We start from the raw sequence: 27,930 nt of genomic DNA, 5'->3' as shown, positions 1-27,930 counted from the left end.
TAGATAAGATCATGATTATTATTAGTAACAAAAGTTCTATGACGACACAAGCTTGATCCTGCCGACAGTACATTGGGCAACTTCTTTGTGAGGAGGCAGGTGCTGAGGTGTTGTCTGTTAATCGAGGGCAGAACCCAGGGATGTAGGGTTAGTTTTATTAAAAAGGACGATGAGGTGACACTGAAAGTTTGCTGCAAAGATGCAAAGAATCCTCGAAGACCATGTTAACAGAATCAATACGAAAGTAAATGGGAGAAACATCCTGCTAGCCACCGGTGTTACATGTCTAGGGGCCTATGGTGCACGGAAACTGTTTCAATGCGCCTACCCAAAAATCGTAGAAAAGTTTCAAGGCAATTCTTCGGTTGATAATGCCAAAAGGAGTATTAATTTCTTGACGACGCCTCCAGATGATGGCGAAGTTGCTAAAAATGAAAAGGGTTCACCACGTGTCAATTTTGATTTTGTGAAAGAGCTTTACAAATTGATTCGTGTTATTTTGCCTGGAATATGGACAAAAGAATTTGGATTTCTCACGCTTCATTCTGGTGCACTTGTAACCAGAACGTTTTTATCCATATATGTTGCTGCTTTAGATGGTCGACTGGCAAGAAGCATTGTTCAGAAAGATGTTAAGAAGTTTTTAGCATATTTGTTAAAATGGATACTGGTTGCAGTTCCATGTTCATTTATAAACAGTTTGCTTAGGTATCTGGAGAAAAAATTAAGCCTCGCATTTAGGAACAGGCTTGTTACTCATTCATACAATCTCTACTTTGATAAGCAAACTTATTATAAAATTGGAAACTTAGATAATAGGCTTGTAAACCCAGATGAATGTTTGACAGAAGATCTAAGACTTTTTGCAGATTCAGTGGCACATCTTTACTCCCACATAACTAAGCCATTGCTAGATATCATTGTCATTTGTTTCACATTGAAAGGAATTGCCTCAAAACGTGGCAGTTCTTGGGCTGTGCCACTGTCACTGGCAACACTTGTCACATTTGCCACCAGTGAAATTTTGAAGACATTTTCACCTCGTTTTGGGAAGCTTGTATCTGAAGAATCACAAAAACGTGGATACCTCAGGTATATTCACTCAAGGATAATCACAAACTCAGAAGAGATCGCTTTTTATGGTGGACACAAGGTAAAGATCAATGGAATTGATTTTGGCATCAAATTTGTTTATATTTTTGATATTTCTTGACATCTATGATTCTGGGAAGGGTGTTGGTATTTTCCAGCCTATCCCCAAAGTTCAATATTGTAAACTCTGAGCAGTTCACCAATTCCACATTACACAATCACTGGCTCTACATTTCTTGCACTGGATTTGTGTTTAACATATGCTCAAAAGCTAAGACTAGAACTAAAGTTCATTTACAAGCTTTTTAAACAGCCACAAACACTAATATCTATGATAATAAAGCCGGTAAATGCTTCTGAGACAAATGCCATAGCATAAGCAAAGTGGCAGAAATGTACAACTGGATTTGAGTATTTCACTTCCAAATATGACAGTTTTCAGTTCAGTTCAGTTTTCATTTTTTAAATTCCACTACATACAATTTATCAATAACAAGACAAGCATACATCTAAAATACAAGAAATTAATACGATATACCAATACTAAACATAGACACAAGATAGATTGTATGGAGGGAATTACTTACAGGAGGAGCTCTCTCAGTAGTTAGACTAATTGAGGAGAGAACACCCCCTATTATAAAAGTATCTCATATAAAATTGATTTCTTTAATTGACATTATGATGTTGACAAAACTACTTGATGGGCAGATGGTGACATTTTTAATATCCACTTTTCCAAAATTTAGTAATTAGTTTCAAATAGGAAAGCTTTGATTTTTTGACAAAAACTATTAACAGATGGAGATTGTTTTATTTCCACAGGAGTGTCATTCCAGTATTTAGCTCCACAATAACGCACTGACCTGAGACCATATTGCAGGGTATTTTTTTGGGTTAGGAAAATATTATTTTTGATGACTTGCCGAGTACCATATTGATGAACAGACACATTTTTTCTTATAATAGACAAAAATATGACAACATTGAGCTACGGAAATAGGTGCAAATGAGTTGAAAAGCCATCATCAGATTCTCATGTTACTTAAGCCATCTGTATGTCAAAAGTCGGCCAATGTGTGATACCAGGGTCATAAGATTTTTTCTTGTTGGCACCTCTCTATTTTCTCTCCAAGGTAAACCCCCTAGCATGGCAGTTAGATATGGCACTAAATTAGTTTCTATAACCCTTCAAAGTAATTGATTCTGATCACTGTCTTTATTTAACATTTAATTGTGATAATTTGTTTTTAGGTGGAACTTAACTTGCTGAAAAGAAGCTACAAAGCACTGTCAAATCAGATTGAACTCATATTGTCAAAACGTCTTTGGTACATTATGCTGGAGCAATTTTTGATGAAATATTTATGGAGTGCTAGTGGAATGGTGATGACGGCCCTACCAATTATTTATGGTTCAGGTATGCATACATTTTATAAATCCCTATTAATTTAAAAACTTTCTGGAAATGCATTTGCTTATAATATGTAACAAAATGTACCAATGAGGTGTTACACTCATGATGTATAGAATAGGAAGGTTGCCTAATGATTGCATTAAGTGTGAAACTCTTGATCTATGCACCAAAAGCATGTGCAGCTCTGCGTATCTCATCTATCTCATATTTTTCTCTCTCATATATTCAAGATGCCAGCCTGAGTTGAAAGGATTTTGCATGTACCCAAAGCATGTGTATTAATAGCTTTTAATTTACGCTATCTTACAATTCAAATACTCCAGGAGCAGACCTGGGCATAAGAACTTTGGCAGGTGGGCGGTAGATTGCTCTCTTTGTTAGACACCGGCAGATGTATTTGACAAAATGTAAAGTTTATTAATTTAGTGTTTTGAATACATTTTCAAAAGACCACATGATTTAGTAAGAAAATATTAAAGACAAGAGGGTCTTGAAGCTCAAGAAGGAAATTAGTAGATGTCAAATACTGCAACTGAAAAAATGAAAAAGTTCTATCTACTGTTGTCCTATTTATAAAATTCTTCCATGCTTGAATCTGGTTCTTATTCACTTATTCTTAAAATGTCCTCTATTTCTCAACTCAACAACTGATTTGTTGTAAAAACTGATTTACAGCCTAGACAGTGGTGAAGCCAGGTTTGGTTGGACAGTCAGGCCCAGATACGGATATGTCATGCCTTTTTGACCATGCCCAATAATAAAATGCCTACTTATAATGTGAAAACTTATTCTTGGTGAATCAACCATAGGGAATTGGAACAATTTTGCAACAAAATTAGTTCTTTTTGTGATGGTCAAAGAGCTCTTTTGTAAAATTTTCATTTTCATATGGTAATGTCAAAAGGCAATCAAAAGTATATATGTAAAATTTTCAGAATGACTGGCTTCTGATTTTTGGCTAGTACAGCAATTTCATCATTTAGCTTATAGGGGATTTTGAATTCTTTTGGGAAAAAGGAAGAAAATAACACAGAAATAATTTTCTAATTTACATTACTCTGGCTCTCAACAAGTATGGTGCAAAAAAGACACCTTTATTTATGAAGATTCACTAGCAAATAACATACTATTCACACTTTTCAAGTTCATATTTCCACACATTAACTTAAATCAACAAAATAAATGTTATTGTGAATTTTTCAAATTCAGTACACTGCAGTGTAATAACACACTTTAGCTCTGCCTCCTCACAATGGCATACAAAGAAGGTCCAAACAACGTTGGAATATCGATACAATTCACTTTTAATGAGCGGCATATTGTACCAATTTTTCTTAGAATAGACAAAAATATCTGCATTTAAAAAACATTTGAGTACAAGTAGATGGGCCGTTAAGAAAGATAGAAAAGATTATTTGAGTACAAATTTCCGATGTAGCACTAATCCATGGAATATCATCCTCAATATTTCTATGTGATTAACATAACCAAGTTATGGTCTCTGGAATGAATGGAGGTTAAAGATATTACAAAGATTTTACTTAGAAATTGGTTGAGAACCGAATGATTGATGGCCCTTCTTGAATGATTAAGGAGGCTGCTAGGGCCCGCACAGAAGGTCACTCATAACAAATGGCAAAGCCTGTTTAGGAAGAGACACTCCTACCACTTTCCTCTACTTCTTGGTTTCTTCTTTATGCGCAAGCATATATAACTATATATTTGTTTTAAGCTTACATTTGTCTTTGTTTCCAGAATACAGTGGTTACCTGAATTCCTGGAGATTAGTTGGAATTTAAACCTGGAATTGGTTCTAATAAACTAAGAAAATCTTTTTCTGTTAAGTGGACACTATTAAAAGAACTTACTTTGACTCTTTTGTAGACAATTTGCCCAATGATGAGATAAAAGATGGTGGAGATGCAATCAGTGAAAGAGCTCAAGCTTTTACAATATCACGTAATCTTTTGGTTTCTGGTGCAGATGCCATTGAGAGAATATTTTCATCTTATAAAGAGGTTAGCATTTGGGTAATTCTGTATGAAATTGACAAAAAATTCATGAATTTATCCACCACCACAGAATTTGCAATTTTTTTGTATAAATGTTGCCTAATAAGAAACCAGTGGGGAACCAGTTTTTGGCCACTGGCCTAGAAAGAAAGTTTAGACCAGTGATTTTGACAGCCAAATTTCTGCATTTTTGGTATTTTTTCAAACCAAAAATGCAGAAATTTGGTCTTTTGCTCAAGAAGTAAAAGTTGGCTGAATTCTGACCTCATGTTGAAAAAACAACAAAGATACAAAGAAAACAACAATTTTTTGCACAGAAGATATTCAACACTCTTTAAAAATAAGTTCAAAATTGGAATTTACGAAACATGACAAAAATAAAAAGATATCAGACAGTTCAAGATAAAGGCTAGGGAAAGCTTTTGTAACCTTCGAAGCCAATTTTTATAACAGTATTACTCCTCACATTAACAATTTTTATAACAGTATTTTATAACAGTATTACTCAGCAAAAATCGAGCTTTCTTGTATATTTCGTTTAAGTGGTCTAATTTAACTTTCAACCATAAGATATTTGGCCACCAACCACTCCAAAAATCTGGCAACCCTGGACGTGGCAACTTAGACAAGCTGAAGATTTGTGAAAACATTCCAAGCACAATGTTTTGCAAAAACACATCTTTTGTTTTTTCATGTTTTCATAAAAACTTTTATTAGGAAATGTTTTTGACTGAAAATGATTTTTTGGCTAACAGAATGAGCCAAGATGTTGTAATCTGGTGTCAAAATGAACAAAAAGTGGATAAGGGCGATAAGGTTATATTTGGCAATATCATTTAAAAGAAATATCTTCTATAATTGACAAAGGGTGTAGCAATGATCTGTTGCTAAAATGTTTCTATGTTAAAAGTTACCTAGTTTTTGTCTACCTAATCCCTCCAGTCAGTTGTACTTTCCTACAGCAGTTACTTACACCCCTTCTCCAACAAGCCAAATTTAAAGGCTAGGACAAATGTATATATAGGAGCAGACAATCTTACATTGTCACAAGGGCTTACCAAGGCTTAAGCATCTAGACTTTTACAAGCTGACTTGAAGGTCTGTATTACTCTCTTTGAGATCATATTAAAAGATGATTGAATAAATTCCTCTTGTAACTTTGACGGCTGAGCCCGAGATAAAAGCTGTAAGCATTTGATATGCTTAATGTATAGGTGTCATGTGACAGTGGAGAGTAAAACCGATAACTGTACTTAAACTATATAGCTAAAATTTAGCAAATGAAGTTTAGGCCCTTATTTTACCCTCTTTTTTGATAACAATCATCTGTTCATAAACGATTTTTTTGCTTTCAATGTTACATTAGTCTTCTATTTCATTAAGCCAAGGCTCATTGTCAGAGTCGAACTTCCTACACTCTTTTTACGAAATTTAGAGGTGCCGTCAGTGTCGAGGCTTGGAAGCTCAAATGTTAGCAACTGTTTTCGAAGTTAGCTCAAACTTAACCATTTAAACAACCAGTTTCTAAGTAGCCATTTAGAATATCTAAAACAGGACTAAACCACCCCTGACAGCTTTCTGATGCTGAAAATATATTTGGGGGACATCAAAAAGGCCGCTTTGTCTCTCAGTTAAGGCCGGTTTACACGATCATATTCAGGTCACATTTGCATCACATATTTTATGTGATCACAGAATGTGATCGTGTAAACGACCTTACAAGTTGCTTGAAGTTGTACGAAGCAGCAAAAAATAATCCTTTTTAATTGCCTGTTAATTCGATGTCACAGATTTTTCATTTGACTAGCGATCAAATGGAAAGTCTGTGATGCAATTTTTTCAAAGGCACCGACAAGTCTTTGCTGTCCTGAGTACTATTTCGAGTTCATTTGTATCGACGTATTTGAGGAAAAGGACCTACGTTTCTAGAAAGATGGGCAACATTGACGTGGAATTCATTCCTGATACGCAATCAGAATACTACGAAGAGTCTTCATTCTCATTTCAGGCCATTAAATCAGCTGCAGGCAAACCGTACCAAAACAGAAGGAAAGTCAAGAAATTCGAATGGAAAGACAAAATTGTCGAGTTGGTTATTGACCTGTGGCAAAATCAGCCATTGTTATTTGAATTTGAATTTTAGGGTGCCCGTGAATTTTTGCAATGATACCCTTGAGATCAGCTCAAAATACATTTGAGAATCCCCCCCCCCGCTACGCTACTGATAAGAAAATAAATACTGATAAAAATAAATAAAGTAAAATCTTAGCGTTATTTTTTTACCATTGACTACCAACAAATGATTTTTACCGAATGAAACAAAATTTACCGAAGAACACATAACTATTGGGGGGTGTTGCACCCCCACACCCCCGCTAAATCTGTCCCTGCAGGCCATTATATATGCCCCTTTCGTAGTGCCTGCATAGCCAGGGCTTTGTCCAACAACTCCTTTTCCGTCTTTTTTTATTTTTGTTTTCATCACTGCGCAGGCTAATAAAATAGCTGCTAAAACTCTCTTATCTTCCTCGCTCTCGACTTCCACTGACAACAAATGAAACGTAAACATTTAATGAAGGCAGATCACTGATAAAATGGGCGCCAAACAGTTCCCGATCTACCCAGGACAGCAAAGACTTGTCGGTGCCTTTGAAAAAATTGCTTCACAGACATTTCCATTTGATCACTGGTCAAATGAAAAATCTGTGACATCGAATTAACAGGCAATTAAAAAGGATTAAGTCTTGCTGCTTCGTACAACTTCAAGCAACTTGTAAGGTCGTTTACACGATCACATTCTGTGATCACATAAAATATGTGATGCAAATGTGACCTGAATATGATCGTGTAAACCGGCCTTTAAAGCAACTGCAAATTTAAAAAGGTACCCTTTGCCCTCAAGACTCTTTATCAAAAAGACCATCCAGTTACTTTTCAATTAATAAGATTGAATGACGTCATTAACACATTGCAAATGAATTGATCTACTTTTTAGCGACATTTTCATTTCGAATTTATAGCCACCTCAGGAAGTAGGCTAGAATTGTTCAGCTTACATTTGGTGAGAGCATAAAAAAATGTCAAAATTTCTCGCTGCAGTTGTATTATATATTTATTACGATGATAAAAAATCAAATGTTACTAAGGAACTAGACACAAGTTGAATGTTACTAAAGTAGAAGAAATATTGATGCCTCTAATCTATTGAGCTTCAAACTTTTTTAACACATTGTCAAGTTATGTTCAAGTTCTTGCTGTTTTCGTTACAGATAATCGAGCTTGCTGGATATACACACAGAGTCTCGCAAATGATAAATGTTTTTGAAGACATAAACAAAGGGCATTTTGTCAAGACTGGTAAATTGAAAGAGATATCACAAACGAAAAATTATGGTGTTCTGGAAGTAGATTCTTTAGATGGGAGTCTGGGTCATGGGCAAGTCGTTGATCTGCATGGATTGATGAAGGTTCAAGCCAAGAAGACTGATGGCGACATTATGCTGCAGAATATATCTATCATTACACCCGGGGGTGATGTCGTTGTTCCGAATTTGTCATTACAGGTGATTCTCTTTGTAATTGGTTTAAGGGGGCATGAAAAACAGTGCAGGTATTTTGGTTTGTGCTGAGTGTGGAAGGTGCCAGCTTGGAGCATTATGGATGGAAACCTCCTTGCATATTGACTTTTGCGTGTTAATGTTGCATATAAAATTTTGCTTATTTATTTTTACCTTAATCCCTTAGCACAATCCCCTAATCAACTCCTCTTTAATCTTGATTTGATTGACGCCTTAAACAACACCACCTAAACTCATAATCCATTTCTAGAACCCTGTGGGCTAAACTCATTAAAGCCTGGTTATTAGACAGAGTAACATCATTTTTAAGGTGGACTCGTAACCAGAGGTAGACCATTACTAGCTGAATAAAATACTACCGACTTTGTCAGTGCTTTAAGAAAAGATCGTACATTACCAATTAAAGAAGCATCTAAAAAGCCAAAACAAACTCTGCTTACACCATTTTGCATTCAAAAGGTACACGGTACAAAGAAATGTCGATTGAATTTTATAAATAAATGGTTCAAGAATTCTGAATGGAGGAAAATAAACTAAGGCATATTTTGTGTGTCAAGAAAGCATTCGATACCTTAGATCAAAAAAATATTTTGTGGAGAATTGTCTGAGGGTACTTCCCACAGCTTGTTCACTTTTTATCTTACTAGAAGCGAACAGTCCTGCAATTTTCATTGAATTCTAGCAAAAATCAATGAGTGTGATGTTCCACAGGACTCGTGTTTGGTACCCTTACTTGCATTTTCTACCAGAACGATTTTAAAAACGATTATAAATGTATGCCGATGATGCATACCTATGTAAGTATCGCTTAAGAAGGCCTCGACGAGCTGAAACCAGATTTCTGAAGTTAGCTGGATAGGATATCGAATCTGATGAGGATTAATAGAACTAAACTTAAAAAAACAGACGATGACTTAACGGACTCGCTCCCGATATTGCTTCGAGGAAATCACGTCGAGGATCCAGTCGAAGAAAGCCTTAACTGAAAAGGGGCCCACAAAACCTTCAGTTTGAAATAGAAAATCTCTTCCGTCTATTTATGCCGAGCTTTTTGTATAATCTAGCAAGTTTTAGTAAGTTTATTTGCATCCCCTCTTTCCATTTACAGGTTTTCTGTACGTATCTCTCGTGTCCCATCTTTTCACTTTGTAAACAGACATTTCGATTTAAGAATATTCCGTTTATTTGACATTCATGTTTGCTTACTCATAATCCCGCGTCTTGTCTTTCATAGATTGACTCGAGCACCCATCTGCTAATCGCCGGGCCAAATGGTTGTGGAAAGAGCTCCTTGTTCAGGATACTAAGTGGATTGTGGCCTGTTTTCGGAGATGGTCAGCTTGCAATCCCTTCACCTCAAGAAATGTTCTACATTCCACAAAGGTATATGCTTTTCTTAGACTGTTTAATTTTATTTTACCTTAGACTTAGATGTTTAACTTAGATTTTTCTTAAAAACCTGTGGGCTGGCTATATATTTGTTTTTAAGAAAAGTTTAATTTTACTTTCTTATTAAATTTTATCTCTTTTAATTTTAGGCCTTACATGACTGTTGGTTCCTTGCGAGATCAGGTGATTTACCCAGACACCTTTGCGGACTTTAAATCAAAAGGAGTGACAGAGGCAGAATTAGCTGAAATTCTTGACAATGTATATCTTGGGTATCTCGTTGCAAGAGAAGGGGGTGAGTTTGTGTTCCATTGACTTTTGTTTATTGGCATATTGTATTGGATAGGATGTGTAAAAATTAGAGTGACAGAGGCCAGTTCTTACCAAGATACAACTTTAAAGGCAGGGTCGCAACAGGAAATGATGCAATAAACTTCAGGCAATTTCTAATACACCACTCCAATTAACAGCCTCGTTCGGGACATTTCGCAAAATACGAAATTTTTGACCTCGGGTTTGGACGAATTCTATATAGGATGAATTTTGGTGCTAAAGGCAGAGTTTGGATCAAAGATTTTTATGAGCAACTTGAAGAAAGTTTTGACTAGTTTTCAAAATAGTGCTATGTCATTAAACTTTTATTTTAAATACATTTACTTTTATGTTAGGATTTCATTTAACTTGAATGCTAATTATCTCAACCAAACCTGAAGTCACTGATAACTTAGCAAGCATGAACTAATAACTAACCACCAATTGTTGTATCTGTTGTAAAGGTTATGTAAGGTTATGTGTCTATCGCAGAGGGTTTTTTTCTTAAGGAATCGATTCTCTGCCATTTGGACATGGTCTGAGAAAAACGTTTTGCTTAAGTACTTAGACATTTATTTATATTGGAGATCTATTTAACCTAACGTTCCCCTCCCCGCTCTGCTCCAGTGTTTATTCTCTAGTGACAAGTAAGAATAGTATGAAAATAAAAGTAACAGTTAAAAATAGACGGGAATCAGTATAACGTCAATCCAATGAAAACACAAGCAATATAGTTAACAATAGAGCAACGTGTTGTCTATTTACTAACCATTGCTTACTGTCTATAACTTTCAATACACGTTATTAGGTATTTTGACACCACCGCAATGAATTTTATGAACTGATTGATATACAGTAAGAGCCTGCATATTAGAAAACCCCTTATATAAGAAACAGGCCTCGTTTTCTTCAAAAGGGGCTCATTTTATAAGAAACAATTTCAGGCCTGAAATTAAAAAGTATCTTATTTTCAAGTATAAACAGTCGTGTTTTTTTATTCTCTATTTATGCTCTAGGATGGTTGTAGTGTGTGTATTTCGTTTTCTTCAAAAAGGGGAAAATTTTACATAAAACAATTTCAGGCCTGAAATTAAAATGTATCTTATTTTCAAGTATAAACAGTCGTGTTTTTTTATTTTCTATTTATGCTCTAGGATGGTTGTAGTGTGTGTATTCTATTGATATGAAAAATTATACTGTAGATTATGTATTACATAGTACTAACAGTAATGTTAAATACACATATTGAATACAAATATTAAATACTGTCATATAGCTTGACTTGATTTAAATTGACAGTACCTATTGATAAGAAACTTGGACCCGGGTGATATAATGTCTCTGTTAATAAGGAACTTTCTGAGGCCTCAGTTTAAAAAAGCTATTTCTTATATGTGGGTACGTACTATCCTCGTATTATATGACTCTGACGTCCACATTTGTTGTTCTTGTCGTAGGCTGGGATGCAGTTAACGATTGGATGGATGTGTTGTCCGGAGGTGAAAAGCAGCGAATGGGAATGGCCAGATTGTTTTATCACATGTGAGTAGCTGAAGTTGAAGGGCCCAGGGGTAGTGCTAAGGGAAAGCAATTTTGGGGGTATAGCTATTGGGTTACAGATTACAGATTTAGCTGGGGGGCTAAGCTGAGCCAAAATCAAAACACACTGCAATGAATCTGCAAAAGTTGATTTTATGATTTAATTCTAAGACCAAAAGCTTCAAGTTAGATTGAAATAAGTCTGTCAATAAATGCAAAATGTCCGAATTTGCATACTTTTATTAAACTGGAAATCTATTAATGACTTTGAAGAACAACAATTTTCGTGAAGCCAAAAAGAACATTGACTACATAGTATACATGTCCCTCCAGGTATAGACATCAGTCAGCTTATATCACAGATCAAACATTTGTTTGGAGATTCCTGTATTGGATGGAGATTCTTGTAGAGCACTCTTTGGAACTGAAAAAAACTTGTAGAGCACCCTTTGGAACTTGTCTTGATCTCGTCTGCAAATGATTTATCCAAGTTTCTCCATGTTGATTTTCATACATAATTTCTCATCGTAATTTCTCATCGTAATTTCTAAAACAAGAATGAAAAACAATTTTAAGACACTCTGTCATAAAAATAAAACCGACAAAATATTCGATTGTGTAGCAGAAAACTTTCCACCGAGAATGGAATTTTTTGCCTGATTTGCTGTCAATTTTAGAGATTTATTCAACCTTAGGGGGTTGCAGTCCCAGGCCTGGCCATAAGACTTTAGCAAGTGGGCAGTAAACAGCTCTCATCGTAGGTTTCAGGTGAGCTATAAGAATAGAATCAAAGAAAAAATTGATTTCAAGGAGAGCAATTTGCTTTTTAGAACAATTTAGGAGAGCCTGGAGGGGAGCAAGAGCTGTGGCTCTCCTCAAATGACCTGGCCTGCAGCCCCAAACCCCCGTGCGCTCATGCACTTAGTGACTGTAATGTTTTCTGTATCTCGCTTAAAGATCCGCATTACCTAATGTGTTTGTTCTTCTCAGGCCAAAGTATGCCTTGCTTGATGAATGCACTAGTGCTGTCAGTATTGATGTCGAGGGCAGCATTTTCCAGAAAGCTAAGGATCGTGGGATAGCGTTGTTAACTATTTCCCATCGGCCATCTTTGTGGTAAGTTTGCGATTTGTTAGAATTTCTGAATATGTTATTTCTGAAGGATGTACCTCCAAGAAGCCTTCATATCTTTTATAGCTAATCCTATGTGTTGTATCATCTTTATCCTATTGTTTCTTATAGTACTGTATCGTAAGCCTTTGATATCGAGTTCTATCATACCAAATTGTATCGCGTTTTTAATATCGCTTTGTCTGGTTTTGTAGCGTATCATATGATAGCAAGTCATGCTGTATGTATGGTGTTGTAACCGTACAATTTAATACTGTTTTGTATCGTATAATTTATCTATCAATTTACAAGACTCACTTGTGTATCACATCACGTTACATTTTGCGAAATATCAATGTGACACAAAAAGGTCATTTTTGCTTCATTTCTTTGAAAGTTTTTAAGAATTCATCTTTATGTCAAATTTGAGTGATTCTGTGTGTTTTTGTAATTTTTTTCCAGTTTCCAAGGACACTAAAGTGTTTATTTTATTACCTTTATAGAGTGACTTTCGCGGCATAAAATTTGTCCCTTTTCTAATTATTACAAAAGTTTTTCCACGTTATAAGAAAAAGAATAAATAAAGATAATTCCTTAAAACTCCTATTATAGTTCCCCTCGAATATAATCCCCCCAAATATAAGCCCCCAGAAAAGTGTCTTTGAACCGTTATAAGTCTCGAGCTTCTATTCGGAATTGTACGGTATCTTATGTCTCAATCGATAACTTAAAGACAGTCTTGGAAGGGGCAAGGGGCAAGGGGGAATAAACATAGGCAAGTGGGGATAAGCCGGGGGGGGGGGGGTGGTGAAAGTATTAAAAAAAAATTTGTGAAGGATTTGAGAATGGTTGACTAATTTTAGTTTTTCTATTTCGTATTTTTGTCTTTTTTACTTTGTAGGAAATTTCACACACATTTGCTACAGTTTGATGGTGAAGGAGGTTGGCGGTTGGAAATGCTTAATACTGCCACACGGCTCACACTGCGTGAAGAAAAAGAGAAGCTAGAAACACAGCTTGCGGGAGTCCCTGAAATGCAGCGAAGGCTGAACGAGCTTTGTACTCTTCTTGGTGAAGATTCTGTCTTGAACATAGCAATAGATCAATAGCGAGTTGTCAGATTTATCACGTAATTTCATCTTCAAATTATAGGCTCTTTAAATTGTTTCTTAACCTAGTAATTTCTGAATGTGTTCATAAAATTCATGTTAATGTTTGTTTGGTAATCTATTCTTATTTTTTAGATAGAGCAACATTTTAACGTTTTGTTCGATGCTCTAGTAAGGGGGAAGGGGGACTATCCTGGACCTAAATTTGCTGACGTCAGACAGCTCCTCGGAGTAGGCTTTCGTTTTACAGAGCATCGATCTGCTAATCTAATCTAATCCTAATCTAATCCTATTGTAGCAATGAATGTCTTACTTGCAGTCGAGCAACATCGTTTATGGACCATTGAGAATTTCTTTATTTGCACGTGACTGATAAGATAAAGCTAATTGGCCCAAAAAATGACAGGTTTGATTGATACTTTCTCATTTTAAGGCTCTTTATGCTTATCAAATTCAATGAGACATTTGAAACAACAGGGCTTTTCAAGTATTTTTTGGCTGCAATTTCGACTTAAACTGTATCTTTTCCAAATTAGTCGCTGAAAAGTAGGCATACTTTTGTCATAAATAGAAATTTCCATTGCCAATGGCGTTTATTGTGATTGGATGCATTGAATTTGAAATGTTTGTCAATTGTTGACAATTGTTCAACTTATTGGTGAGAATATTTAATTTTGAGAATTAGAAAGCTGCCTGTTTTAAGAAATATATGCTTTGGAAAGAAACTTCTTACATTTTTGCATTCTTCTGCAGTTGCCTTAATTGAAAATTATCTGGTTATCCCTTACTGTAGTGTCCTAACTACGTTATTTTTCGTGCAAATTTTCGATGCATTTTGTCTGAAACTTGAGCTAGAATGACTTTCCTCAGAAGACCAAGGAAGTGAAATTTACTGGAAAAAGTGAAGTTTCAGTAAGTTATTTTTTTGAGTGCCCAAAAGTGAAGAAGCTCTTCCCACCCACAAGGAACTCGTAAGGATCGCCTTACCATAGGCAAATTGCTAGTCTCTTTGCGTAAGAATGGTGAGCACCTCTTCCCGCCTACTTACAACACTGGCAAATATCACCAAACCATACACGAATCACGCAAGCCAAGCGTGTCTTCCGATCGTGAGTGACATAATGACTGCCAATTGCAATATTCTTTACAAAACAGTTCGACACTGCTGCGCTTGAAATTTGTACAAATATTTTTATTATTTGGTTTTTATCATATCCCGGAAAAAAAGGTATAAAAGTTCTCATACGAGTCACAAGAAAGGGGTCTTTTTAACCCGGATGAGCTTGGGTAAACGCCGGGCATTCACACAATCAGTATTCAAAACACCTGGCTTTTCAAATAAGAAGGGTCGTGACAGTTGAACATCGCAATAAAGTTGTATGGAATGGACCTTGTCTGCAGATTTGATCTACAATCATGGACAAAATATAATTAGACAATCCAACAAACGGTGACATCCCCTTTCCCCCTTACTTCATTGTTGAATGAGAGCCGGATGACCATCATGTTCTTTCCTTGCTGCCTCACATTGACCTCAACATTGGTATGGGGGAGGGGCATTAGCGGACACCCGGGGGATGCCCCAATACTTTGGAAGACAATAGTCTTTTGTTCTAAAACAATGGACAAATGTGACGTCATCTTAACAAAACTGTAGGCTTGTCACCCACAATGCCTGGCTAAGTGTGCGCCACTGTGGGGAGGTGATGGACAAATATCTGTTTGTCTCATAATTTTTGTCCAAGATTGTAGTTGTTGCTGCTGACCATTGCGGTAGTATATAAAAGGCTAAATAAATTTTCTCGAGACTAAAAAATGATTTGTTTCTCTAATATTAAATTTCAAAAGTCGCTTGTTTTTGATAATTTCATGTTAGCAATGTCAATGTCATTTTAGCAATGTTACAATGCCAGGACCCGGACAATTTTAAGGGTGTTTACTACTTTTGAAATATTACTGCTCTTTCAAAGATTATTTAGTTGCAAAAATATGTTTCTAAAAGAGAAATAATTTTCAGAAAAGCTTAATCAACATTCTAGACCTATAGCCTTAATTCACTAAAGAAAATTTACTTATCTAGAAACGTGTGATTTTTACAAAAATTGCCAGCTTTTAAAAATGGCAGTTAATTCCTTGCTTAGTTCAACCATAGAGAAGCAAATAAACAAGTTTTTAGAAGAGAAATTGGATCAATTTACTTAAACTCGATGTAGAAAATGAAGAATTCTTAAAACATTACAACTTTTTAAGAATGTATTTGAATTCAAGCCGATTCCAATTATACCAAAGGTAATAAACATGTTTGTAGAAAAAAAAACTTCTACTTTCAATAGAACATCGACCAATCTAGAAGAACAAGAATTTTTATTAATTTTGCTACTTTTTTAAAATGGAATTGAGTTCATGCCCATTGAGACAAATAAACATGTTTTAAAAAGAAAATTGCGCAAACTTTTGAGCAGTTAACCAAGTCTATAGTCTTACTCTTTTAGTACAAAATTGAAAGATCTAGAAAGATGGGATTTTGTCAAGTATAACTACGTTTCAAGAACACAATTCAATTTTTGCGTATTTTGATCGTGAAGAAGCTAATAAAAATTCTTGCGTATTTTGATCGTGAAAAAGCCAATAAACATGTTTTAGAAGAATAAATTTCAGAAAATTTTGAACAGTTTACTAAGTCCATAGTCTTACTCTCTTAGTACAAAATTGAAAGATCTAGAAAGATGGGATTTTGTCAAGTATAACTACGTTTTAAGAAGAGAATTCAATTCTTGTGTTTTTTTATCGTAAAGAAGCCAATAAAAATGTTTTAGAAGAATAAGTTTCAGAAAATTTTGAGCAGTTTACTAAGACTATAGTCTTACTTTTTTAGTACCAAATTGAAAGATCTAGAAAGATGGGATTTTGTCAAGTATAACTACGTTTCAAGAAGAGAATTCAATTCTTGTGTTTTTTGATCGTAAAGAAGCTAATAAAAATGTTTTAGAAGAATAAATTTCAGAAAATTTTGAGCAGTTTACTAAGACTATAGTCTTACTTTTTTAGTACCAAATTGAAAGATCTAGAAAGATGGGATTTTGTCAAGTATAACTACGTTTCAAGAAGAGAATTCAATTCTTGTGTTTTTTGATCGTAAAGAAGCTAATAAAAATGTTTTAGAAGAAAAAATTTCAGAAAATTTTGAGCAGTTTACTAAGACTATAGTCTTACTTTTTTACTACAAAATTGAAAGATCTAGAAAAATGGGATTTTGTCAAATATAACTGCGTTCCAAGAAGAGAATTCAATTCTTGTGTTTTTTGATCGTAAAGAAGCTAATAAAAATGTTTTAGAAGAATAAATTTCAGAAAATTTTGAGCAGTTTACTAAGTCTATAGTCTTACTCTTTTAGTACAAAATTGAAAGATCTAGAAAGATGGGATTTTGTCAAGTATAACTACGTTTTAAGAAGAGAATTCAATTCTTGTGTTTTTTTATCGTAAAGAAGCCAATAAAAATGTTTTAGAAGAATAAGTTTCAGAAAATTTTGAGCAGTTTACTAAGACTATAGTCTTACTTTTTTAGTACCAAATTGAAAGATCTAGAAAGATGGGATTTTGTCAAGTATAACTACGTTTCAAGAAGAGAATTCAATTCTTGTGTTTTTTGATCGTAAAGAAGCTAATAAAAATGTTTTAGAAGAATAAATTTCAGAAAATTTTGAGCAGTTTACTAAGACTATAGTCTTACTTTTTTAGTACCAAATTGAAAGATCTAGAAAGATGGGATTTTGTCAAGTATAACTGCGTTCCAAGAACAGAATTCAATTCTTGCGTTTTTTGATCGTAAGAAGCCAATAAAAATATTTTAGAAGAATAAATTTCAGAAAAGTTTGAGCAGTTTACTAAGACTATAGTCTTACTCTTTTAGTACAAAATTGAAAGATCTAGAAAAATGGGATTTTGTCAAGTATAACTGCGTTCCAAGAAGAGAATTCAATTCTTGTGTTTTTTGATCGTAAAGAAGCCAATAAAAATGTTTTAGAAGAATAAATTTCAGAAAATTTTGAGCAGTTTACTAAGACTATAGTCTTACTCTTTTAGTACAAAATTGAAAGATCTAGAAAGATGGGATTTTGTCAAGTATAACTACGTTTTAAGAAGAGAATTCAATTCTTGTGTTTTTTTATCGTAAAGAAGCCAATAAAAATGTTTTAGAAGAATAAGTTTCAGAAAATTTTGAGCAGTTTACTAAGACTATAGTCTTACTTTTTTAGTACCAAATTGAAAGATCTAGAAAGATGGGATTTTGTCAAGTATAACTACGTTTCAAGAAGAGAATTCAATTCTTGTGTTTTTTGATCGTAAAGAAGCTAATAAAAATGTTTTAGAAGAATAAATTTCAGAAAATTTTGAGCAGTTTACTAAGACTATAGTCTTACTTTTTTAGTACCAAATTGAAAGATCTAGAAAGATGGGATTTTGTCAAGTATAACTACGTTTCAAGAAGAGAATTCAATTCTTGTGTTTTTTGATCGTAAAGAAGCTAATAAAAATGTTTTAGAAGAATAAATTTCAGAAAATTTTGAGCAGTTTACTAAGACTATAGTCTTACTTTTTTAGTACCAAATTGAAAGATCTAGAAAGATGGGATTTTGTCAAGTATAACTGCGTTCCAAGAACAGAATTCAATTCTTGCGTTTTTTGATCGTAAGAAGCCAATAAAAATATTTTAGAAGAATAAATTTCAGAAAAGTTTGAGCAGTTTACTAAGACTATAGTCTTACTCTTTTAGTACAAAATTGAAAGATCTAGAAAGATGGGATTTTGTCAAGTGTAACTGCGTTCCAAGAAGAGAATTCAATTCTTGTGTTTTTTGATCGTAAAGAAGCCAATAAAAATGTTTTAGAAGAATAAATTTCAGAAAATTTTGAGCAGTTTACTAAGACTATAGTCTTACTTTTTTAGTACCAAATTGAAAGATCTAGAAAGATGGGATTTTGTCAAGTATAACTACGTTTCAAGAAGAGAATTCAATTCTTGTGTTTTTTGATCGTAAAGAAGCTAATAAAAATGTTTTAGAAGAATAAATTTCAGAAAATTTTGAGCAGTTTACTAAGACTATAGTCTTACTTTTTTAGTACCAAATTGAAAGATCTAGAAAGATGGGATTTTGTCAAGTATAACTACGTTTCAAGAAGAGAATTCAATTCTTGTGTTTTTTGATCGTAAAGAAGCTAATAAAAATGTTTTAGAAGAATAAATTTCAGAAAATTTTGAGCAGTTTACTAAGACTATAGTCTTACTTTTTTAGTACCAAATTGAAAGATCTAGAAAGATGGGATTTTGTCAAGTATAACTGCGTTCCAAGAACAGAATTCAATTCTTGCGTTTTTTGATCGTAAGAAGCCAATAAAAATATTTTAGAAGAATAAATTTCAGAAAAGTTTGAGCAGTTTACTAAGACTATAGTCTTACTCTTTTAGTACAAAATTGAAAGATCTAGAAAAATGGGATTTTGTCAAGTATAACTACGTTTTAAGAAGAGAATTCAATTCTTGTGTTTTTTTATCGTAAAGAAGCCAATAAAAATGTTTTAGAAGAATAAGTTTCAGAAAATTTTGAGCAGTTTACTAAGACTATAGTCTTACTTTTTTAGTACCAAATTGAAAGATCTAGAAAGATGGGATTTTGTCAAGTATAACTACGTTTCAAGAAGAGAATTCAATTCTTGTGTTTTTTGATCGTAAAGAAGCCAATAAAAATGTTTTAGAAGAATAAATTTCAGAAAATTTTGAGCAGTTTACTAAGACTATAGTCTTACTTTTTTAGTACCAAATTGAAAGATCTAGAAAGATGGGATTTTGTCAAGTATAACTACGTTTCAAGAAGAGAATTCAATTCTTGTGTTTTTTGATAGTAAAGAAGCTAATAAAAATGTTTTAGAAAAATAAATTTCAGAAAATTTTGAGCAGTTTACTAAGACTATAGTCTTACTTTTTTAGTACCAAATTGAAAGATCTAGAAAGATGGGATTTTGTCAAGTATAACTGCGTTCCAAGAACAGAATTCAATTCTTGCGTTTTTTGATCGTAAGAAGCCAATAAAAATATTTTAGAAGAATAAATTTCAGAAAAGTTTGAGCAGTTTACTAAGACTATAGTCTTACTCTTTTAGTACAAAATTGAAAGATCTAGAAAGATGGGATTTTGTCAAGTATAACTGCGTTCCAAGAAGAGAATTCAATTCTTGTGTTTTTTGATCGTAAAGAAGCCAATAAAAATGTTTTAGAAGAATAAATTTCAGAAAATTTTGAGCAGTTTACTAAGACTATAGTCTTACTTTTTTAGTACCAAATTGAAAGATCTAGAAAGATGGGATTTTGTCAAGTATAACTACGTTTCAAGAAGAGAATTCAATTCTTGTGTTTTTTGATCGTAAAGAAGCTAATAAAAATGTTTTAGAAGAATAAATTTCAGAAAATTTTGAGCAGTTTACTAAGACTATAGTCTTACTTTTTTAGTACCAAATTGAAAGATCTAGAAAGATGGGATTTTGTCAAGTATAACTACGTTTCAAGAAGAGAATTCAATTCTTGTGTTTTTTGATCGTAAAGAAGCTAATAAAAATGTTTTAGAAGAATAAATTTCAGAAAATTTTGAGCAGTTTACTAAGACTATAGTCTTACTTTTTTAGTACCAAATTGAAAGATCTAGAAAGATGGGATTTTGTCAAGTATAACTGCGTTCCAAGAACAGAATTCAATTCTTGCGTTTTTTGATCGTAAGAAGCCAATAAAAATATTTTAGAAGAATAAATTTCAGAAAAGTTTGAGCAGTTTACTAAGACTTTAGTCTTACTCTTTTAGTACAAAATTGAAAGATCTAGAAAAATGGGATTTTGTCAAGTATAACTGCGTTCCAAGAAGAGAATTCAATTCTTGTGTTTTTTGATCGTAAAGAAGCCAATAAAAATGTTTTAGAAGAATAAATTTCAGAAAATTTTGAGCAGTTTACTAAGTCTATAGTCTTACTCTTTTAGTACAAAATTGAAAGATCTAGAAAGATGGGATTTTGTCAAGTATAACTACGTTTTAAGAAGAGAATTCAATTCTTGTGTTTTTTTATCGTAAAGAAGCCAATAAAAATGTTTTAGAAGAATAAGTTTCAGAAAATTTTGAGCAGTTTACTAAGACTATAGTCTTACCTTTTTAGTACAAAATTGAAAGATCTAGAAAGATGGGATTTTGTCAAGTATAACTACGTTTCAAGAAGACAATTCAATTCTTGCGTATTTTGATCGTAAAGAAGCCATTAAACATGTTTTAGAAAAATAAATTTCGGGAAATTTTGAGCAGTGTACTAAGACTATAGTCTTACTCTTTTAGTAAAATATTGAAAGATCTAGAAAGATGGGATTTTGTCAAGTATAACTGCGTTCCAAGAAGAGAGTTCAATTTTTGCGTATTTTGATCGTAAAGAAGCCAATAAAGATGTTTTTGAAGAATAAAATGCGGAAAATTTTAACAGTTTACTAAGACTATAGTCTTACTCTTTTAGCAAAATATTGAAAGATCTAGAGAGATGGGATTTTGTCAAGTACACGAAATTCTTTCTTTCGACAAAAATATCTTCCATGAAAGATGGACTTAAACTGTTTTTGGTTTTATATATCTCTATCAAAAGCAACTGCAAGTTTCTTTGGTGAGCTGATACTGAGTTATCTTTTGCTAAAAGTTCACCAAAAGAGGATTCAGTGTCTCTGTATACAATTCGCAAATCTCTTTCCTGAATTTTATTAATTCCATTATTTGCGGCTCTGTCATGAAACAACAGCTGAGATGACACTCAACAAAAAACTGCATTATCAGCTTTATATTTTCCGTATCCATGTAATTGGATACCCTTGCTAAGGCATAGAGTAATTAACTTGCCTTCTCACAGAGCTGATCAATATGAGCATTAAAATCTAGCTTGGAATCTAATGTTACACCAAGTAATTTTTCAGATTCAGATTCTGAAATTTGCAAGGCACCAATATTTAGGGTCAAGGCACCAATTTTTTGCTCCGAAAATCAAAAGATGACTCTTTTCTTCAGTTGGTTTCACGAAATTGTCAGAGAACCATTCTGATAGTAAAAGCCTGTCTTTTATTAATTTTGAGAGCACTGTCCTAAGGTTCTTATCTCCAACATATAACGTTTATCGTCTGCGTAATTGCATACTTCAGTATCATTCACTAGATAAAAATATCGTTGATAAAGATATTGAAAAGGAGGGGCCATAATACTGGTCCCTGTGGTACTCCTAATTTCTTGAGTAACACAAGGTGCTGAATGTAACATTCACCTTCACCCGTTGTCTCCTATCAGAAAGGAAGCTACATATCAACTTTAGAGCATTCCGACTAAATCCATAGGCATCTACAATCCTGGACAAAAATGGTTTAGACTTTTCAAGTAAAGCTTATATTTTCACTTTCCTTTCAAAAATAACTTCCCCCCTCCCCAAATTCAATGTTGAATGCATGATTTTGAAGGAGAAATGGTAGAATTACAAATCCAACTTTTAGTCGGGGAAAAGGGAGGATTCAAAATTTATAAGGGCAGGGTGAAGTAGAAAAATACAAAAATTGCATCTTGTCTCAACATTCTTGTCTGGGATTGTAGTTTTGCTAAGTGTATATCGTGATCTAAGGAATCAAAGGCCTTTGAAAGGTCCATAAGGACAGCACCTACATATCCTTTATTATCGAAATATGTTTACACATTTCTAACAGTCTTTGGAGAGCATGTTGAGTGCTATAGCCCTCAGGAAAATACACAAATAACGTGAAAAAAACACTTTTATTTGGTCATGCACGATTCGCTCGAACATTTTTAATTCGGATGTAAGGATTGTGTGGGACGATAGTTCTTTTTTGTCATTACATCTTGATTTTTAAAAAGTGAGGCGATCACTCTAAGTTTGTCAGGAAGTTCGCAACATTCAGCCATGTTATTAAAGAAAGAAGTCAGATACATTGATAAAATATCTTCTGAGTTTTATTTAAATATCTTAGCTGGAACTCCTCCATATGGAGTGGCCTTTTTTAGCTTAAATTTCCTAATTTGCTTTTCAACCTCCATGACAGATGTCGTTTGAAAGTCGAATTCATTGGCCTCACTGAGATTGTCTCTTATTCTTTGAATATTTGGATGAAACGGGTCAGTGCCTTTGATAATAGGGGACACATTTCCTGTATTTTTTGACAATCCTAATGTCTCCGTAATGTTTACAAAGTGACCGTATAATTTCTGCAACTTTGAAATTATCTGAGATAAAGGTTCCACTTTCAACAAAGGTGATATCAGAAGATGTTTGGACCTTTTCATGAAATAAAGGCTTCACTCTCTTCCAAAACTTTCTATTATTCGTAATGGATTTCACCATAGAAATAGTAGAGCTAGAATGCGCGCTCTATTGTTCGCCTATTGTTTTCTGCGTAATGCCAATGGGCAGCAAAGATGGTAGCAACATGTTGGCAAAAAGCTTTTGTGGCGTACGTTGTACACAAATAAGAAGTTATGGACTTACCGCTTCTGCGTGGTGATACGAGAAGACAAATTTCATGGAACCTTTTCAGCAACCTAAATAGAAGAAGGTAAGGCACTTATTTACTTTTTCCTTACGCCACAGCGAGTCGTTTTACGGTTTTTCTTCGTATTTTCTTTGGACTCCTTTCTCTGCCAAATTTCCTTTCGTAGGCCAGCTTAGTAATTAATTATGTCTAAATCAAATTTCAAGTTCATTATCATTAGACAACCTTCAACCATTACAAATGAGTATGCGATATTATTTTTGAGCAGTACTTAATAAATTCCTCAGGTTTTTGGCCTAGAAGAAACGCGGAAGTTACTGGTAAACAAAAGTGTCAACAACAGCGTGATTCAGTGTCTAGAAAGTCTTGTTGAAACTTGATGCATTCGAGGCTTATATTTGCTTAAATTACCTTGAAATCAAATCCCAGCCACTAGGTTTGGGCAATTTCCAAGTTTTGAATCAACATGTTCCAATTCAAATGAATATATGTGAACAGCGTTGTTGTTTTCAGCTTAAATGATGTGCAGTAGAACGAGACTCCAAGTGACCCCAAACCTTAAGCAAAAGCAAATATGAATCTAAAATCCAGTCGCTAGAATTATTTTATCCTTGAATATGGTATCTTAGAACTAAATATTTACATTTTTTTACAGATTGCAGATAAAGATGGCATTTCCTCCATCTATAATAAAAAGCCCACCAGGTTACTTAACCGCCGCCTGGCACTCGGCGTTACCTCATGGTACAAGTTTTATAATATTTTTTGAAATTATTTCTTATTGTGTAATATTTTTGAAATCATATTATATTATTCATTGTAAAACAAAATTTGCTTTGTAAGTTTATGCCTTCTTGAAGACTGATTTCCTTTTATTATACGTTCTGTATAGACCCTTCCAAATTGGTGGTAAAACAACACAAGGTAATTCTTAATGATCTGTTTAATCAAAATGGTGATATGGTCATCTCTAAGGTGTTCATCAAGGACATGACAGTGTTGTGAGTGCTCTTGTAGAGATCTGAAGGTATTGTTTTTCATTTTGTGCAAGACTGCTGATGTTATTTTAGCATTGATTTTACCTTTGAAATACATTGCCACCTGCATAATTCTGTTCTAGCTAGTTTGTCTGTACACTCAACTATCTTGTACAATGACTATGATGGAACCAACAAATTTCCATACCGTTTGCAAGAAAGAAAAGAGAGGTGGCTCTGGTATCTATGGTCACCTGAACTGTCAGAACTTTGATAAAGGGAAACTGCACAGTCTGGACAATCTAATGATTCCAAAATTTTTTTAACAATGTAGCCTGAAATGTAGTGGAGGACATCAGATCTCCAAACATTGTTTGTAAGTAGCATATTTGAGATGTTCGAGTCAATCTTATTATCTGGAATGTTTTTAGAATTTTCAAAATCAATACAGTTTGCTGTTGATGGAGATTCAATCTTATTTTTTAGAAGTAACTGTCTCAAAGCATATTTGAACTGGAGTGCAGTTGGATTATTGTTCCAACCTAGTCTACTTCGAATTTTGGAAAAGTACATCTCCAGTTGGTCTTTAGAGAAGCGATAAGTTAGAACATACTCAAATGGTGCTTCTGATCGTTCTAACAAGCCTCTGCTGATTTTCAAGATTGAAATTGATGAGACAGCAAAACCGAGAATAAAAGCCTTCCTTGGACCATTTACAATTGGCCGGCCTGCTGTATCTTTAAGGGATTTAAGGGTCTCAATTCCATTCAGTAAATAGGCATCTATATCATAGAAATTTTCTAAGCTTATAGGCTTCTTTGTATGCTTTCCAAATTTACTTTTCGAGATAAGCATATCAAAGATATTGTTCATCAGAAGAATGATGTCGCTGGTTGCTTTGCTGTCCTTAAATTCTTGCAACCCCAGATTTCTCAAAAAAGTTATTGCAGATGCCACAGAATGGCTTAAAGTCTGAGCTGCAACACTGACCTTCATTTTATGATTCTGCCACTGAATATGCTTTGTCTTGAGTTTATTTGCAAGATTAAGTATGTCATTTTTTTGTGTTCTATAGAGTGCAAGAACATACTCCCAAGATATTCTTTGTCCACCTGGGGTACAAAGGATCTTGATGGTGGAAAAGGCATTTCTTGCAAGCTTCAGCATGTGGCAGATATCAAGAACTACAAAGATCTTTTCATTGGGGTTTGATGGATGTGGAAATGATGTACCAAGGTGTTTTATATCACATCCAAGTTTCTCAGCCATGCTAATATTTTTAAGAGCACCATCAAAGATGACTGCATGAACTTTAGCTCCTCTCTCAGTAAGGAGATTAATTGCTTCACTTATGAGCTGTTTCAATATATTTGCATTTAGGTTGTTCGTTAAAAAGTACTTAATAGGGACATACCATGGCTTTTGTAGCCCTGAAGCCATTAAAACAAGAGCATTTGTTGCCATAGTGTCTGGGGTTTCTGCCTTAAAGTTGCCATAGTCAACATTGCCAGCAAATTTGGAATTCTTCTTATCCCATTCCATTTGTTTTCTTATAGCCATTTCATCAAGCATTAGTACACAGTCCTTCTGCCCCTCTTGAACCTTGCCTGCTACATATTCAAAGGTTTTTTTCAAAAAACCAGGTTCACAGTCAATGTTTATAGACCAAGACCTTATTGTTGCTGGGTGTGGCAAATTAAGTGACTTTCCGATGAACTTATAGGCTCTTGGGCTATAGAAGTGCAGAGAAATGGCAAACTCTTTCATTTCTTCAGAATACCTGGAACCAGACCCTTTTTTTAAAATTCTGTGCTTCGTTTCTGAAGAGCTCTGTTGTCATATGCCCAAAGTTATCTGCCAATGACTTCTGATTTTCTTCAGAAAGCAATCTATACTAATGAAGCTGTGTCATGAGACCCTCAATAGTTTTTGCTTTCCTAAAATTTCGTGACCTGAGTTTGTTTATTATTTTGTTCTTTTGATTAAGCTTTTTCTTATATTTGTCTTTCATTTTCCTTGGTGAAATAGTTGATGCATATGCATGATCGAGTTTGACCTGCTTTGGATCAATTGTGGGTGGTGTTTCTGCTTGCTTAGGATTAGACCTTTTAACAGGAAAGGCTCTTTTCTTTGTCCATGGCTTTTGCAGATGTGCAGGGAAATTGAAAACAGAGGGGACAGCATCTTTATTCAAATACTTTTTACCTAAAGACTCTGAGTTTGGCATGGAGGGAGGATAGCTATAGTCACTTGGAAGAAAATGCTTTTCACAAATTTGTTGCGATGAAGAAGGATGCCAATGTTTACGACGCATTGCAATTAGCCATTTATGTAACAATGACTGATTCTGAAGTGGAAACCTGTTTAGAATTGGGCTCATAGTTAAATATATAACAGTATTTTTTGTACAAAATATATGGTTTGTGATTCTTCCACATTATTTGCATAATTGAAAACTAAGGACTTGCTTTTGAAAATACAATTTTGTAATATTTGGCAAAGTTAACATTTTGATCGTTTTATATACTAATAAATGAAAGAGAATTGAGCTCAAGATATTTGTCTGTCTTTGAATTTTAGAAAAATTATGAGCTGCTAATCTTAAATGAATATTGCTTAAAATAACCTGTATTCTATACTATATTTACTAAAATACATTAGAATACTATATATGCCCCCCTTTTTACCAGTTTGTTGGGAAATTTTGCTAGAATGTTAGAAATTGTTGGAAAATTTATCTTAAAAATCCGAATTATTTCGTGAGATGGTTATTATGTCTCTACCATCTGCTTGTAAACATAGTAATAATGCTTGTAAACATAAATATCGTTGATGAAAAGCAGTTTATCAAAATAATTAATAATAGTATAATAGAATTTTTGGAAGTTTTTTTCTTTTTAAATTCCTATGAAGAATAAAGAGAAACACAGTACACACAAATGGGCCTACTTACTTGTGGAACGATATGTTTGTTTGACCGGGAAGCAAGTCTTTTTTAGGAAAGCATCGATTCTGGCAGCCGAAAGCAGCACACGACACTACCATTTTCTTATCTGTAAACGCTGAATTATCTTTAAATGTTGACAACAGTATATTAGATTGATAAGTGAGCCAAGCGCGTATACGGTGATACGAGGCAATACTGTCCGCTGTGATTTCCCGCGTATTTTTTTGCCAACTTGTTGCTACCATTTTGGATCCCCATAGTTCGCACGCGTCACGTGATAGACCGCGCATTCTAGCGCTACTATTTCTATGGATTTCACATCCAAATTGCCCTAAGAGTCACGTTTTGCTGTCTCAGAATTTTGACACACTTGTTGCGCTGTTTCTTAAAAGCATTCCACATAAACCATAAAAGTTTTCTGGAGTCTTTTCTCTATTGTATTTATTTCTTAAACCTGCTCTTAGCATGATAGCTTTTCTTGAACAGACACGCAAAATTAACTTGACCTCAAATGAAAGCATATCGAGCATAAATACCTGATACATTATTATTTTTTAATAATCAACACAGTTTTCGAGTTATTGAGCGTCAAAGTTAGCCACCAAACATTTTCCGAGCACGGACGAGTTTGCCCGAGCCTTCCACATAGTCGTTACGTCACAAATACCATGTTCACATCACTTGAGCAACACGACGGTCTGGAAGGCCGTACTTTCATGACTCTCCAGATGAGTATCGATGCATTAATTGAGTAGGTTTTGGCTCCATTCCAACAACCTGATTGAAAAACAGATTATGACTCCTTTACAAACCTTTCATAATAAGACTTGTAAGAATATCGTATTATTCAACGCGTTTGAGGCCCTTCCTCCGTCTTGCAGGACCATG

The 27,930-nt window shown here is 34.1% G+C and overlaps 1 protein-coding gene and 1 long non-coding RNA gene across 2 annotated transcripts; both read left to right on the top strand.

Moving 5' to 3' along the window:
- The first annotated feature begins 62 nt into the window (after positions 1–62).
- On the top strand, positions 63–14,283 carry LOC135692579 (ATP-binding cassette sub-family D member 2). Its single transcript, XM_065210762.2, has 9 exons — positions 63–1,153; positions 2,347–2,512; positions 4,394–4,527; positions 7,791–8,084; positions 9,334–9,482; positions 9,638–9,783; positions 11,258–11,342; positions 12,330–12,455; positions 13,351–14,283. Exons 1-9 carry the CDS (start codon positions 200–202, stop codon positions 13,556–13,558), a joined length of 2,262 nt encoding a protein of 753 aa, XP_065066834.2. The 5' UTR covers positions 63–199; the 3' UTR covers positions 13,559–14,283.
- An 8,685-nt stretch (positions 14,284–22,968) lies between these two features.
- On the top strand, positions 22,969–26,955 carry LOC148960512 (uncharacterized). Its single transcript, XR_016144568.1, has 4 exons — positions 22,969–23,181; positions 23,774–23,862; positions 24,011–24,145; positions 25,171–26,955. It is a non-coding gene; the product is annotated as an uncharacterized LOC148960512 (long non-coding RNA).
- The last annotated feature ends 975 nt before the right edge of the window (positions 26,956–27,930 follow it).

The sequence above is a fragment of the Rhopilema esculentum genome, chromosome 3 (genome assembly GCF_057945365.1).
Source record: "Rhopilema esculentum isolate cy_ngs chromosome 3, ASM5794536v1, whole genome shotgun sequence".
Classification (NCBI taxonomy): domain Eukaryota; kingdom Metazoa; phylum Cnidaria; class Scyphozoa; order Rhizostomeae; family Rhizostomatidae; genus Rhopilema; species Rhopilema esculentum.
The sequence above is the reverse complement of the archived record's forward strand: the minus strand, read 5'-3'. Positions and strand labels throughout refer to the sequence as shown.